Source organism: Belonocnema kinseyi, chromosome 1, assembly GCF_010883055.1.
Source record: "Belonocnema kinseyi isolate 2016_QV_RU_SX_M_011 chromosome 1, B_treatae_v1, whole genome shotgun sequence".
Lineage (NCBI taxonomy): Eukaryota > Metazoa > Arthropoda > Insecta > Hymenoptera > Cynipidae > Belonocnema > Belonocnema kinseyi.
The window spans coordinates 181827324-181845074 of record NC_046657.1 but is presented as its reverse complement, the minus strand read 5'-3'; the positions used below and the strand labels follow the sequence as shown (position 1 = coordinate 181845074).

Genomic DNA, 17751 nt, shown 5'->3' with positions numbered 1-17751 from the left:
GAGGGCGCATACTTTGAATAAAATATTTATTATCATTCTCTTGAAATAAATGTGTTTTTTTCTTGAAAAAATACCGGTTTCATATGTATACACCTGGTATTAGCCAAAAAAGCTGAATAATGTTAGAACATTCACTCAAACTGGTCTAGCGGAATGACAAGATTTGTACCTTCGGCCATTTTTTGCTTTTATGTCACCAGCACATGACACAGTGGAAACAAAAAATAGGCCAACTCACGAAGTAAGGACCCGCTATATTTGTTTTGTGATACGCGCATCAATTTGAAAAATTAATAACCCTGTTGAAGTACTTTAAGCACTTGCGAATCTCACGTAAAAATATCAAATTATGTATAATTAAAATCCCACTTCCGAAATGTTAACTGATAATTTCTTTATTTATGAACATTTATTTATGACTTGCAAAGAATGTTAAGTAAATTGAATACAAGCATGAAGAACATTGGCCTCAAAATTAACATAAATAAAACAAAAATTGTTTTGTTTGAAGGAAAAGTTGAAATATATATATGTATATATATATATATATATATCTTGGTAATCGATTAACTAGTAACGAAAAGATAGATGAGAAGCTAAGTAGACACATAGCGCAGGTGAGAAGGTTGTCGGTGAAGCAAGGCCCATTATCAGAAGTAAAATTATATCCAATAAAGCTGAAAGGGCCATACATACCAGTTCTATATTTAAACTGTCTGTAATGTACGGTAGTGAGACGTAGACCTATCAAGAAAAGGATAAGAATAAAATTAACACGATTAAAATGTAATTCCTGCGCATGATATGCGGCAAAACACCGATGGAAAACGTGAGTAATGAGATAATTCTTAAAAATGTGGTGTGGGGGAGACACTAGTTGAGATATGTGAAAGAAATTTGCAACGATAATTTGCATATGTTGAGAAAATTAAAGATAAACGACTAACGAAACAAATGTACGCGGGAAAAATGATTAGAATGTGTAAAAGAGACCCTGAATCAAAGATCCATAAGAGGCCACAGAAACACAAGAGCTTGCGTAAACAAATGTATAGTTGTGAAGGAAGCTAGAGATGCTTGCTAGGACAGAAAATTCTGACGAAATATAGTTTATACAATGAGTGTCAGTGGAGTGAATAACGACTGGAACAAAAGACCTTGGATACAAATTGGCTCGAGTGGGGAGCCTTACGTGATAATTTTGTGAGACTCTGCACTTGGGATGGTCGCTAGAAAGATTGATCAGAAGCCTGGGCCGGAGCAGTTGTGCGAAACGAACGTATTACTTCAATGAATGACACGGGAATTCTGGATTAATCCAAAAAGCTACACTTTCTTCCTAAACTACATTCTTCCTCACTTTTTTCGCAAGGGACCCCACAATGTGGCTTAAAACACTGTATTAACAAAAAGAACACTTTTTACCATCTTAAATCAACAGGAAACTTTATAGCCCTAAATGAGCAGCTGAGAATAAAAAGTGGAAATATCTCGTTGGTGAGTAAGAAGCAGCTATAGAAAAGTGCCTAAAAAAATGGATATAATTTCGCGGCTGAAAAAAGTAGCAATAGAATATTGGCTGTAAAAAGTGGAGAACGGTGCTTGGGCCGTAAGAAAGGGGAACAGAAAAACGTGCCAATAAGAAGTGGACAAAGGTTGCGTGTCGGTGAATCGGCTTTGTTACACGTTGCAAATACATGCCTCGTTCAAAGATGAAAATGCACGAGGACGAACCCGACCTCGCCCGACTGGACGATTCGCTTTCAGTGGAAAAATTTTTTAAAAAGTTCTCGTAAAATACGTGCTAAACTACCTGAGGAACGAACTAGTTCAGCTAGGTTGCCGACTCAACATTCGAAATTGTTTTCATTATTGACAAAAACAAAACTTTTTTAAAGTTCTCGTAGAATCCGTATTATACTACCTGGTACTCGATCTGCTGCAACCGGATCGTCGACTCGCAATTTCTAGTAATTTTAGCTGTTAGAACAATCTAAATTTTGAAAAAGTTCTCGTAGAATACGTACTAAACTACCTCGGGCGCTACCTGGTGTTCTTGGGTCGTCGAATCACCATTTGGAATTGTTTTTGTTATTGATGAAATTCAAATTTTTTTAAGTTTTTGCAGAAAACGTTTAAAACTACCTTGTGTTCGACCTGGAGCACCCGATCGTAGACACACAATTTTGAGTAATTTTGGCTGTTGAAACAATCTAAATTTTGTAAAAATTCTCGTAGAATACGTGCTAAGCTACCTAGTGAGCAACGAGATGCACCCGGATCATCGAATCACTAATGGTAGTTATTTTTGCAATTGCCACAATCTATATTCTTAAAAAGTTCTGATAGAATATGTGCTACACTATCTGGTGCGCGAACTGGTGCACCCAAGTAGCGAATTTACTATTTGTTGTTCTAAGTTTTCTTTTCAACAGGCGTCGAGATATCCAGCTACTACACTTGTATTATAAAATTCGAAACCATGTAAGGTAGCAAGTTTCGAATAAGTAAGTAAGCAAGTAAGTAAGCAAATAGTAAGTTTCCAACATAAATTTTTAACAGTGTAGATTTCAAGAATGAAATGATAGAAATATCTCCATTAGTAAGTAAAAGATTATGAAGGCCTTCAAAATTTGGAAAAACTTTGAAAGTTGAGAAAACCGGCACATTTTTTAATAAAACTCCTTTCCACATGACCTGTGGAAGAAAATTTTTTCGATATTTTTATTAAATAATAAACATTTCATCTTTTTAACTAAAATGGAAAAGTTAATTTTTTTTCATTAATTGTGGTTGTTTAATTGACGTCAGTAAAGGAATCAATACGACGATCCAGCAAAAGCCTCGTACACCCTAAGAACACGGAGCGACCCAAGGACTACCGCCTTCTGCATTTTTCCCGCAAGTGTTTTAGCATATTCTTGATACGCAGGGATGCTTTTTAGGCCATTAGCAAGTGAAAGCTTGGCACATCCAAGAGCGCTGATGATAAGGACGATTAGCTTAACAGAATATTCCGGGTACAATCGTTGCAACTCCCTTATAAGGTCTCAATACCTCTCTTTCTTTTCATTCTCCTTGGTTATGATGCTTTTGTCAGCTGGTGCCGAAAATTCGATAACGAACATGGTTCGCTTCTCGAAGTCAAGAATAACCATGTCAAGCCTCGAGTGAGCAGCAGAAACAATTGTCGAGAATATAAACTTCCAGTTTATGCGGCACTTCCCATTCTCGACAATTGACTCGATTTCCCTAGGAGAATTTAGAGGAGCGATATTAAGGTTAATGCCGACGAGTGACAGAGATGGTAATAAAGAACTCTAAGTGCCGCATTGTGCCTTTGAATGTAGGTCGTTCCCGCGTGAATTGGACAACTAGATAGCATGTGAGCTAAATGCTCGGGGTATGCATGGCACGCCCTGCAGCTATCATCAGCAATGTTTTGGCTCAAAATATGACGACGGTATGATAAGCTTACAAGATATTGACTGATCCTTCACATTTCTGTGGAAGATACCGTGCATCCTCTTATCGATGAGCTGGTCACGAAAGTTTTTCTCTTGTGCTTTCTTAATCCGGGCTTTCAGGAGTGAGTACTCGAGATAGATAAGATTTGATGCATTTTGCTCACCCCTAATACTGAAATCAAGTCCGGGTGTTTCTGCAGCCTCCTCCGCTGCTTTGTACAGAAACGCTCCGTTGCCCACTTCTTCGTAATTCCTGACCATTTTAAGAAGAGGGTCTCTTCCATTTGCAACTCTATGTGCTGTACCCAGAATAATCCTGTTGTGAAGACATTCAAGACTCAATATTCCGCGACCACCTTAAGGGCGTGAGATGTACAGTCGCAGAACGGAAGACTTAAGATGCATGCCTTTGTTCATGTGCATAACCTTTCTTGTCCCGATATTAAGGGATCTGAGCTCGTTCTTTGTCCATGGAACTACTGCAAATGAATAGAGTACTACCGGGACGGCAAGCATGTTCGTTGCAGATACTTTGTTCCTCGCCGACAGTTCGGAAGACCAAATCTGTCGGATGAGACGTTTGTATCTGCTTCGGAGAGTATCCTGTATAGATGTCACATCCTGAATGCGGCTTTGTGGCACGCTCAGGTATGTATAAAGGTGTCGCATAGCGCTTCTATCAACGAGCTCAGGATCTTCAGGAATGCCATTAAGTTTTCCTTGCTTCAAATAAACGTTGGCGCATTTGTCTAACCCAAATTCCATTCCAATTTCCTTAGTATATAGTTCGACAATCCCTAGAGCTAGATGTAGTTGCTCTTTGTTTTTAGCATAGATCTTAAGATCGTCCATGTAAAATACATGAGTGACCTTGTACTTTCGATCTGCAGGTTTTCCGCACAAGTACCCGTCGGAATGGCGAAGTGCTAGAGATAGTGGCAATAATGTAAGGCAAAAGAGGAGTGGGCTCATGGCGTCCCCTTAAAAGACACCTCTCTGAAAGGTGACCTTGCTAGTTGTCAGACGATTTTTTCCAGATGAGATAGTAGCCTTTCTTTGAGCCTCGTTGTTTATAAATTTCTTGTCACACAGGTTCATATATATATATATATATATATGTGTGTGTGTGTGTGTGTGTGTGTGTTTGTCTAATGGAGATATTTCTATCATTTCATTCGTGAAATCTACACTGTTAAAAATTTATTTTGGAAACTTCCACTACATGTACTGGAAGTTTATTTCCGAAACGTAAGATAACGCTTCAATACACAATGTTGTAGTTTCCAAATTCTGGCATTGGGGTGCTACCTTACATGGTTTTGAATTTAATAATACAAGTCTAGTAGCTGGATATCTCGACGCCTGTTGAAAAGAAAAATTAGAACAACAAATGGTAAGTTCGCTACCCGGCTGCACCGGTTTGCGCACCAAATGGTGTAGCACATATTCTATGAGAACTTTTTAAGAATTTAGATTGTGCCAATTGCCAAAATAACTACCATTAGTGAGTCGATGATCCGGGTGCATCTAGTCGCTCATTAGTTACTCGTAGCTTAGCATGTATTCTACGAGAATTTTTTTTAAAATTCAGATTGTTCAAACAGGAAAAATTACTATAAATTATGTGCCGACGATCAGGGTGCACCAGATCGAGCACCAGGTAGTACAATACGTATTCCTTCTAATAGCTAGTTAGCCACTAAAAATGAATCGTCCAGTCGGGCGAGGTCGGGTTGGTCGACGTGCATTTTCGGCTTTGAACGAGGCATGTATTTGCAGCGTGTGACAGGGCCGATACACCAACACGAGACGTTTTCCTACTTCTTACTGCCAAATTTTTCTGTTCCCCTGTCTTACGGCCCAAGCAGCGTTGTCCACTTTTTACATCCAATATTCTATTGCTACTTTTTACAGCCGTGAAATTATATCCATTTTTGTAGGCACTTTTCTATAGCTGCTTCTTACTCACCAACGAGATATTTACACTTTTTATTTTCAGCCCCTCAAATATTGATGGTGAATACTTATAGCCCCGTAAATATTAACCAATTAAGCTTAAATTTTAAGATATTTTAAGGGTGAAAAACTAGGTGGCGACAAAAAAGAAATTCGAAAAGTGAAAAATAAGGTCCACCCTAGTCAGCACTGAAACTTTTCGCTTTTAAATAAAAAAGATATAATGTTTGTAGGCACAAGATTCGTAGTTTGAATATATGTATTTTCTCAAGGTAAAGAGAAAATATGTATTTTCTCAACTGTATAAAGTTTCATGTAATTTTAGCACAAAGATCATAAGACATAAAAAAGCCTGTGATTACTGTGGGAAATTCACCAAAATTTGGTAGAAATAACACAACAGTATAAGATCGCACACAGGTGGTAAAAAGCAGTTTTGGAAGAATGGAATTTCACATTCGCCTTGTGAAATTCCAGTGACGCTGTAAAATGTCGTATGTAAAAGGTTGCGCATGCGCAATGACAAGCCCGGGTATTTTGAATCGTATAAGGTATGTTTAAATTATATAGAATCGGAAGAATAACCATAGCGGACCGAAGGAACCGAAAGGAGCCTGTGCAAAGTATCCGTAAAGATCCGCCTGGATCCCCATTCGGTTCCTTTTTAAAAAACTAAAAACAAACAGCAAGATCAACTTTTTAACTGTTGAAATTCGGATTCTACGTTAAAATTTGCATTAGAAACTTACGGAGTATACGCAATACTTTTTCTTGCAGCTTTAATAAGCGTTCCGTCGGGAACTTAAAGAATTTTATCTGAATGCTAGCGCCACGCAGTGGAAACCTGAGACAACAACGCTGCGATGCAAGTGAGAGAATTTTAATTTTAAACTTCGCGAGCAACATACTACTTGAGCTATTCTGGATGCGCTTGAAGTCAACTCCAGCAGAAGTTAATGACATTTTTTTTATTTTGTAACGCTGCAAAAAAATATTGCTATTAATCGGTGAGTTTCTAATCGAAAATTTAACGTAGAATCCGAATTTCAACAGTTTAAAAGTTGATCTTGCTGTTTTTTTAGTTTTTTAAAAAGGAACCGAATGGGGACCCAATGGGATCTTTACGAGTACTTTGTGGTGGCTCGTTTCGGTCCCTTCGGTACGTCAGGAAATAAGAGATATACATAAAAGGAGTCATGTTTTTATTTAGCAGAAAACATTAAAATTTTTGTTCCGTTTGTTGTTACAAAAAATGTGCATAAAACTTATAAGATTATGATCAGTGGGCGAAATAGGCGCATCCTAATTTTTGGCAACTGCGGCCTGAACAGCCATAACCTTCCAAATTATTTTTTTTTCGCAAGCATGCCAAACATGCAAAAAAATGTATTCAACTAAAACACATTGCACTTGCCTTTTTATGCGCTCAATCCAGCACAATCCAGCACTATCCAAACGCCGCCAAAATTTTGCACAATCTTGCACTGAATTTACTCGCAGGTTATCGATTATAATAGAAGATCAAAACATGGACGCGCAACGCCATGAAGCGTTCAACGGCGGAATTACAAGGATTATGCAATTTTACATCGCTGCTGTAAAACGTGTTACACTCCGCGTGCGAAATTATATTAATCGTTGGAAGCTTACATAAGCGTTGTGAAATTACATTTTTATTTCAGTTACACTTTAGTGTAAGATTCCCACAACGATCACTGGTATTTTTATGTCCTATGAATGTTGTGGGAAAATTACACGTCCATTGTAAATTTCATTCATTTATGGTAAAATTTCTTTAATAATCACTGTCAATTACCAAGAAACGTGTAATTTTCCCACAACAATCATAGAAAAAAGTTACAGAACAAAATGTAATTTTCAGCAATATTTTATACAGTGTATATTAGTGATATTCTGTTATTAGACAGACGAAAACTACTGTCTTCAAATAGGTGAAACATTTCGAAATAGGTGAATCATTCATACTGAGAAAAATCAACAACACTTCTAAAAAGAGTAGTCGGCACTTTTTATTTCTTTATAACAAATAACAAATAATTTGTAGTTCATCCCGCACACGAGCAAATATTGTTAAATTATTAATTGCTGATTTCATGTAATTCTGAATGGACTGAAAGAAGTTGAAATAATGGCAAATTTGTCTCATGGCTGATGAGATTTAAAATTCTCACTTTTTTCGCAGATTCATGAGAAATAGATCGTTAAGACATGGTGAATAAAAAGTGCCACCTACTCTTTTCAATAGTGACGTTGATTTTTCTCAGTATGAATGATTTCTTACTATTATATTTTCTTAAGTTATGCTAATTATTAATTATTCATAAGTATTTAATGAATAAATGCACATTTAAACCGCGTTTGATATTTAAAAAGTGCTTTTTTAAATGAATCAATGGCAGAAAAATGATTAATTAATGACTGACGTTAACATACGATCTGGAAAATCATAATTTTGCAAAGTCTACTACGTGTTGCTGGTAGTGGGGTCTTACTCCTTCGGGGTGCTTAATTTTTATGAATCCTCTTGCCTCTTACTTCTCAAAGTTTTCTTATCGTTTAGCTTTTCCTTCTCATGGGCTCTTGTCTTATTCGCATTTCCTATCATATTTTTTCTGGTTACACATGTTGCTTTAGTGAAAGTATAATTTTTCTTGGTATTTTTTCAGTACACTTCACATTCCAGGAACGCCTCAGTTTAGGAAAAATGTAACTTTTCTGTTACTAGAATAATCGATTAAGGTTCAGCTTTTACTTTTTATCTGGGGCGAAAGCATGGTACTTGAGAGCGTCGGGGATTGAGATAGCTTTACTAAATCGATCTGCTAAATACAATATTATTGCTGAATGATCATGTTTAGAACTGAAAGGTACAACCCTTTCCTTTAAATTTTCTCTGGGCCATTCATATAAATAACGAGCACTAATAATCTTTTAATCTGCTGAACGAAGTTATATTTATTTGAAACCTGCTGTGAGACTTCATCTTTGACATAATGAAACTTTTCAAGATAAAAATGCTTCTTAAGGCATTCAACAATTAATTTCTGCAGATATAAGCAGCAAGCGTGCCATGGTCTAAGTTATCGGAAATTATCACCATGCTCACGTGTTTCAATGTATCGCTCTCTTTGTAGTAGATAACTACTGTGAAAATGAATGCTTCATTATTATTTCAGTGAGAAGACTGGATAACATTTGAAAAACATAAGCATAATTTCCCGGAAAATCGAACAGGATTAAAATAACTCGAACCAATAGAGTTTCTTTGAGATTCTTGATGAACTATGCTTGCATCTTGGCACAAAACTCATGATATTTCAAGTTCACAAGTTTTTCGCTGATTCATTAAGAATAGATCACTAACACAATGTGAAATTTTTAGTTTAATTTTAATCAGAAGTAACTGCAGAGTACTCGAATATGAGATATTCTCGTAATATGAGAAAACGGGGTATCAGCTAAACTAAGAGACCCACTCTGTTGGTTCTATCACTAACTTGTAGCCCTTGCAGAAAGAGTAATTTCGTGGTATGGTCCATTTTTCATTGGGCTTCTAAAGATTATAGGCGAACTTTTTGTGAAATCGATGGTGTTTGAGTTCTTGGAAGGGAATTCTATAAACCCTATTTATTATTCATTAAATATGTATTTAGCAGCAAAGTTTGCCTGGAGTGATGGAGATTGAATAACTAAGTAGGAAAATATCGATAGTGTTAAATTTTTTCATTGTACAGATCAGGCATAGTAAGTGCATAGTTGCACGGTGTGGTTCTCATAATATGTGAGATATCTGTGGTTTTTAAAACACTGTGGCTGCGCGGAGGAAATTGGTTACAAATGTGTTTGTCCCTACTGCAAAAATTAAATATATCTAAATAGCAGTAAATTTATACTTCGGAAACATAGAATGAAGTTTTTCATTAAAGATAATACTTTATTTTGCATTTTATTAGCTATTTCCTGTCGTATCTCATATTATGAGAATAACTTGACGAGTTTGGAAAAAGCACTTTTTTACATTTTTTGTATTTTCAGCATAAAAAGAATTTTTAATAAAATTTTTTATATGAGCTTCTTAGGACAAACTAAATTTCCTTTAAAATGACCTATATTACTTTTAAATTCAGTACATAGAATTCCGACAATCACGTCAAACACAGTTTGTATCTCATATTTCGGTACTCTCTTCTACTAATTATTGTAAGCTAATGAAATATAATAGTAAGAAATAATGCGCACTGAGAAAAATCGACATTAATTTTGTTAAGAGCAGTTCGCATTTTTTATTTGCTTATAAAAAATAATTACAACTACTCTCGGGCCCATCAGCAATCATTCCTAATTGTTTATTAGCTGATTTCATGTAATTATGAATGAACCTAAACGCGTTGATGGAATAGCAGAATTGTTAACTATTTTGTGGGCTACCAAAGGATTGCGTCTAAGCACTAGAATTAGGACTGCTTTTACATCGGGGCCTATATCTCGGAAATTTTACACAGATACATGTTTTTACCAAGGACTGCGTGAAGCCAAAAATCAAGCTTTCTTTTAAGACTATCTAAAAAAATCCCATAAATTGTGAAAAAAGTTGAATAAACAATTCATTTGTTTACAAATGATTGAATTTTTTAAATTTTATTCTTAAAGAAATAAAATAAAAGTTTACAAAGTACCTTTTTGGAAAAGCCTATAAAATATTAAAATTGCTACAATAGAAAGGAAATTACAGGTTTTTGTTAGTACCTGTCCAGGCGTTGGGTTTGAAAATTCCACCCCCCCCCCCTCACTTGAAGGGGTGGTGATTGTGGTCTATAAATTTGTCGATTTGGCTTAAACAACTGACTAAATTTTACATCTAAATTCTTAATTTAAACTCTTACAAAAAGTGTCTAGGTCAGAGTAGAGTGATAAGTGGGGGCCTGAAAAAACATAAAAGCCTATTTTAGATTAAAATTTAAATAATGAACATTTGATTTATTGAAGAAAGAAAAGGAGATGAGTGACTGAATACAAAGAAAAATTGGTAAATTGGTAAATATATGATTCATTGCGGCTTCAAAAAATCGATTCTTTATTTTGTTAAATGGAAGATTGTCATCCCAAAAACATAATGTAAAAGTTTCAGAGTCGCAGGTGCATTCTTTAACACCTAAAAGGCAGGGTCGCGCCTCGCGCTAGCCTGCCGATGCTGCCTTTTTTCAACATGTAAGTCTTTAAACGCGTTTTTCTCGGTTTCACATTTTTCAATATTGCCGGCAAGATAACTCAAAAAGTACTTGACCAATTGAGTTATCCATGCATACACATTTAGTTTAAATGACTGTCTTCTGTATGAACCTCTCTTAACTGGAAAAAAATTGTTAACGATTATTTTTTAAGCAATTTCATGCAAATTTGTTGGTAAAAATAAAATTTTTTTAACGGAAGCCATTTTGTCAAAAATGATTATTTTTTAACTTTTTTTGGTCCACGTAGAAGCTATGAATATAAGCTTTAAGAAACTTTCTTTTTCGTTTCAGACGAATCTGTCAGAAAATAGATTTCGGGCAGTTTCACATCTCCCGACTGAACATCTTCAACATCTGCCCTTATAATTCAAAATGTAATGCATATTTATGACTGAAAAAAATTAATTTCTTAGTTCAAAAGTGCCTTAATAAACCATAAAAATTTCGGAAAGATTCGTTATATTCTTCATCGCCCAAATATCCCAAAATATACCCTTATTTTTGAGGTGTTACTTGGGTCGCCTCCTTTAATTAAATGTCTTCCAGGCAAGAAATGGACTCGTCCAAGATTCAATTGAATGTCGTACTTTTCCACAAAAACTTCAAACTTGAGGATGGCCGACACGAAATTGATTTCTCCTGCGTCCTCTGCACTAGCCAGTTTCTTCCCACTTCCGCCAAAAAAATCTCTCCAACTAAATGTCTGGGACTCTGGTCGTTTGACATGGCCTGTTATTTAGTTTAATTATCTTTGTAGTTTGGATTATTATGGAGGTGATTATTCGACATAGCGGTGGGCCCGTCATCGACGATAGTGTAACGTGGCAGTGGGTGCATGTGGTCAGCTTGATCAAGTGAGGTAGTGTATTGTGATGTTGGTTTCTCTCAGGATTTCTAAAAAGAAACTGACTCTAGGATTCCTATATTATTGTAAGAGGTCAAGTCCTTCTTATTTTACAAATCAAGGTATTTACTGTATACTAATTTATAGTAACATATACATGTCAAATATATAAATTTTATGTGTGATTAGCTGTCGCTCCGTTCGTTTTCTTAAAAAAAATTAAGTTAAAAGATTTCTCTCTCATTCCACACACACCTTATATTAAATAAATCTGATCTCTTAAATATTTTTAATTTTTGAACTCGTGCCGGCCATGGGAATATTCGCGGTCTAATTGTTTGCTTTTCGACTAACATAAGGGCGCAGTCCCATGGATACATATTAGCAGAGTAGCAGATTTTCAGAGTGAGTTTTTCGACCAATCGGATGATTGCAAGGAATTTGCTGAAAAGTGTTCCGAAACTGATAAGTTGGACCCGCGCAGGGACTTGAGAATAGTCAAGCGCCGGCGCGGCGCTCGTAATGTGTTTGAATATTTGACAAGTGTTTGATCAGTGAAAAAGGAAATTAGTGCTTAAACTATTTTTTTAAATGCGTAATAACGACGAGTATTATTCTTGGGTAAGTATCGATATAATAAAATAAAATATTACTATGTTTTTGCAGATAATTTGTGCAACAAAAGTAAATATTGGATCCGGGATGAATAGTCAAGTTTAAAAAAATATATTTTACTACTCATTCCGTTTTCTTGTAACCGTCTTTTTTTAATAAATAGCACAAGGAAAGTTTTTATACTCTGATAATATGTAATCTGCATACATCGAAACCGGTCTATCCTATGGTGCATACAAGTCAAGTGCGAAGTGAAATCATCCAATAAGGATGCTTTTTCTTGCATACACTGTTTTTTTTTCTTAAAATGGTGCGTTATTGGCAGCCTCCTAATTGTTAAAATCTATATACCATACAATATACGGCCATGGGACAGGTAAATGATAAAGTGTATTGATTACCAGATTAGGAGAATTCAGAAAAATAAAGGGTTTCTAAATATAAAGGAATTGATAGATTTTCACAAATTTAGAGAATTGACGGATATCACAATATTCAGAAAATGTACGAAATTCAGGGAATTCCAAATATTCAAGGAAATCGGAAAATTTGGCATATGCAAGAGATTCAGTATATTCAAGAAATTCAGAAAATTCATGCTATTCAAGAAAAACCCAGGATTTTTAGGAGTTCAGATATTTTTAGGGATTCCAGAACATTTAGAGAATGTAGTGCATTCACGGAATTCAGAATAATGAAGGAATTGATAGAACTTTAGGGATATCAGAGCATTACGAGAATTCAATACATTTATTAATTTGAAGGAATTAAAAGATTTCAGAAAATGCATGTAATACTGAAAATTCTATGAATGTCAGGAGTTCAGGTGATTCAGAGAATTTGAAGAATTTAGGAAATTCAGAATATTTAAGAAATTCAGGCTAATCAATTTACATTGTTTGTATTATCCGAACTCTGGCACTCTTTAAATTAATTCAATTGAATGAGATTATGGAATTCCATTAATGCTCTGAATTTGCATTAAGAAATTCCAGCAATTCATATAATTTCGATAATTTTATAAAATTACGGCAAATTAAGTTTTTTCTGATAACCTTCCGTTATCAGTACCTCTACCCCTGATCGATTTCGGAAGTCTCGACTTTGGTCCCAAAACAATTCGTTTGCACCAGGTGTAAAAAATACGTATTCCTCGAGGAATTTAGTTCCAAATCAAGATTAACCACACATAACCCACTTTGCACAAGGCTCGTTATTATACAACAATTTTACACATTTTGAAAAATATTGTAACCACCAATTTCCTTTTTCACTAGTCAAACACTTTTCAAATATTCGAAAACATTACGAGCATGTGCGATAAGCTATTTTCAAGTCCCTGCGCGGGTCGAAATTATCACTTTCGGAACACTTTTCAGCAAATTCCCTGCTGAATTAAATGGGGCTTCGCAAATTAAACGTAAGAGTTCTAGATAACTTGTGTATATGTATAAATAATATATGTATAATATATGTGTATATGTATAAAAAATAATATGTGTAAATAATTTGTGACAACAAAAAGAATATGACTTTAATCAGTCTGATACTTACCAGACTCAGGGTCAATAATACAAAATAAGAAAATACTGCTTACAGCATGCAATCCATCAGTCCGTTATAAAACCAAAAAAAGAAAAGGTTTTTCAATTCAAACAAACGAAAATCAAAATCTTGGAACAAAATATGTTCTATAATAATTCTGGAATCAGGCAGCTAAGGCAAAAGGAAAAGATGATCTCGAAATTTACAATTAACTGGACGTCCTAAAGGCTACACAAAAAGGCCTAAAACTAATGAATACCTGCAGAGCTACACGAAAACAACTTAAAACGGCGGTATGAATGATACGACAGAGCTTACAACTAACGGTAAATCAGTGCACGGTGTGCCCGCAAGACCAATCCTCGAACTAAAGTTCCTTCAGGATGACGCCCTCTAAGACCTGGATTGGCCTGTAAGACAACGACTTATATTCTGGTGATGCCAGTTGCGAAACTATTTTCTCTATTAATTGGGCTAAGCTAATGTGTTTTCAATCTTAGAATTCAAACTATATGATTATACGATGACTATATAACTGTACGATTATAATTGAAAATTATTACGTAACCATTGCAAATCTGTCCTCTTTGCGCGCAAATATTATGTACTTCCTGTTTCTTTGGTTTTAGGACCATTCTTCACTAAATATATAAAACAGATTAAGCTAATAATACATTAGATATTATACTCATTTACTTCAGTCTACCGCTTTGTTCGAGTGACTCATACCAGTTGTGCAGGGGGGCCAAGCAAAATTAATTGTTTGAGTTTTTTTTTTAAATATTGATATAATTTAATTATACATTTTTACTCATTAATTGAAAAAGTTTGTCACATTTAGATATTAGACTAATCATGTCTTTGATTTCAATATTTGCTGTTTCTTTTTTATGGTCAAACCGAAATATATACGCTTTCCCCGAATGGTGCTTACTTTTTTCTGCAGTTTCAAGTATGTATTCGTTTAAATATACCTGCAGTCCTTAATATTTTTTTATTGGACTGATTGTTATATCAAAATAATAAAAATTAGTCACATTTTCCATAATTATGTCAAATACACAACAATATACTTATTATCTAGAATTTAAAAAATATTACTTCGATTTTTTTCGTTCAGAAGACGAAATCAGTGTACATTTTTACTGTGCCATTAAAAGGAATCACCATCTCAATTCGAACACAGCTATATGCTTTTCTTGTCTTTTATTTAACGTAAACTCTGTTAATAATGGTTTCTTTTTCCACAATTCTTTCCGAATGTTGACAACTGTTGAGCTGTCCAATAGCTTGCTAGCAATGTATCTATGTTGTACTTTGAAAAAATGTTACCTTTTAGCTATCTATTCACGACCTTCTTTATTTTCAGGTAGAGGAATACTTTTCGATGCTACCAGAAATATCGGTACCAAGGCTTGGGTCCACCGGCGAACGTATTAGAGACCGACAACTAGCTGTCCAGTTACCGAAGCAAGACCTCGCGAGAGCATATTGTCGTCATTTAGATCCTAAATATTTCATTACGGCAGACGCCTTCATGGCAGCAAGAAATGAAATCGCTCTAGATATTGGTACAGTAAAGGAAGTTCTTGAGAAAGACTTCGTGAGTATCTAAAATATTATATCTTGACTTGGTTCGTTTCGAAAAATTTCGCAGCATATACAGGACAAATATCTTCAAGTATTTTTGCCTACAAATTTGTTTTCCTCGATCTTTTAAAAATTGTATTGAACCGTGGCCATCGGGAGCCTTTTTTTAAAGCGGTACAAGGAATTCTGTACTATGACAATGTCTAACTTCTAATTTACACCATATTATACCTGTTTAATTTTGAATTCGCTTCTGGCCTTTGTTCCGGATGTAAATGTTATTTTTCTCCATACACAAAATCGTTATTGCACTAACTGAAAATTCTTATTACACTATTTTCCATGCCCATACATGTTAAGATTACGCATATTGCAAGTGGAAGTATAGAAAGTACAGTAGTTCAGGCATCTCGTATGAAAAAAGGTCTTATCACCGTATTGAGTAGGTGATGCGCGTTTTTTTTTGTTTTGTTAAAATGGCTTATCAAGGGGTCCTGAATAAACTTCCAAATTTTTTAGAAATGACATCCGAACGTCCGGGAGATATTTTTGAAAAAAGTTCCAAAAATCGCGTTTGCGTAGACTGACCCACTCCATTGCATTTTACAGCAAAATTTTCACCGCCAAAATTACACTATAGGAAATTCTGAAAAATTCAAGGACAAAAAAACCTTCTATCTTCGAAAGGTGCTAAGTTATGATCGGTCAAACAACCCGAAGTTTTTGGAAAAAAGAGACGAAAAACCCAATTCTGAAGTTTGTATCTGTACTCTAGAACTTGGTAATTTTGCCCAAAAAATTCGAAGGTTAAATTAAAGTAAACATTCGAGTGATTTTAAAAAATCCAAGAATCTTCGTGAAGATGCATAAGTGATGAAAGAGAAAAATTTGCAAAGAAGGAAATTCTGCGTAAATCTAGAAAAATATAATCTTCTGGCCTTCATAGATCAAGAGTTATGCTTCTTTAAAAAAACATATTTTTCTCTATTTTGAGCTATTTATAGCCATAACAGTTTTGTCAAAACTGCTCGTTTCGTACATATCCTACAGAAAATTGTTTAAAGAAAAAATTAAAGTGGAATGAATTCGGATCCGCCACAGAAAGCCCAAACGACAAAGCTCCCGCCCAATGAGAGTCGCGCTCCGTGAAAAAGGCCCGCGAATCAGTGAGCGAGTAGGAGCATTCTTATGCATACATCCATCGCGATGAAGCGAGATGCTCTCTGATTCGCAGGCCTTTTTCACGGAGCGTAACTCTCATTGGGCGGGCGCTTTGTCGTTTGGGCTTTTTGTGACGGATCCGAATTTATTCCTCTATAATTTTTTCTTTAAACAATACAATGTGAAAAATACAATGTTTTAGCTCATATAGCATACGAGCCAAGACCATGAAACTTTGACCCTTTACAAGCGGTAGGCTCTGCATGTACTGGAATATGTACTGCGACCATATTTGAGCATTTTAGTGGTATATATGCACTTGTAGTTTATTAAGAGTTTACTTTTTCTCCTCTTTTGTTGAAAAAACCATGATTTGTTTAAATACTACGCTTCACTCTATCTTTTGTGTTCATATTTGATGTACTTAAGGTTAAAAGTCCCAGTAATCGAGAAACTTGGTTATAATTTGAATATATTATTAAAAATATATGTTAAAAGTACCATTTAATAATAAAAAACACTTATTTTTAGCATTTTATAATAGCCAATAGAAATTGCATTCATCAAAATTAAATAAAAAGCAGGAAAATTGGCATTAAGAGAACTGGGTCTAAGGTCACGATCGAAACGACGTTATCACCGTTGTACCATCGCCGAGTCGAAATCATCGTCGAATTTCAAGTCGATTTCGACCACAATTATTATGTTCTAAAAATACTTTACTTATCATAATTTAAGTGAATCCTGACAAAAATTTTCTGAATTTGCAAGATAAGAAAATCGATTTAAAAATGACGTCGAAATGATGTCATCTTGACTTATAAAATACTTCAGAGTCAAAAAAATATGAAAGTTCATTTTCTCATGCAGAATAATTATTATCAATATTACAATAATTTTAAGTTTGATTTCATTGCCACTATCTATTGAAAATTCATTTCTTTCTGAATGAAAATATTATGTTGTCTGTTACTGCATTTGAAGGATAATTTAAATGTTAAAACACACGTGGTGACAACATTTCATAATTTATTCTCGAATTATGGTGATAATTATATCATCCAAAATAAATGAATATTCATAATTAGTCAACATAAATATAATTTTCCTCGAATTGCTGAAATATTGGCAAGTTCATAATTTCAAAATTTAAAGTGCCCGCCTAAATATACCACGCATTCCGATTGCACCATGCGCATAAAAGTGACACTCTGTATCGCAGTGTGACGTACTGGACCGTCACGTGTCGTAATTGAATGAACAGGTGTAGTCAATCTTTAGTAGTTATCCGCGCGCATATTCAAATAGATATAGAATATGA

General features: G+C 34.9%; 1 protein-coding gene across 1 annotated transcript in view; it reads left to right on the top strand.

Moving 5' to 3' along the window:
* LOC117182856 (four and a half LIM domains protein 2) overlaps positions 1–17751 on the top strand; it is a 912604-nt gene that overhangs the window by 134883 nt on the left and 759970 nt on the right. The window contains exon 3 of the mRNA XM_033375978.1: positions 15049–15282. Within this exon, the coding sequence (XP_033231869.1) occupies positions 15049–15282 (234 nt within the window). The remainder of the gene's footprint in view (positions 1–15048; positions 15283–17751) is intronic.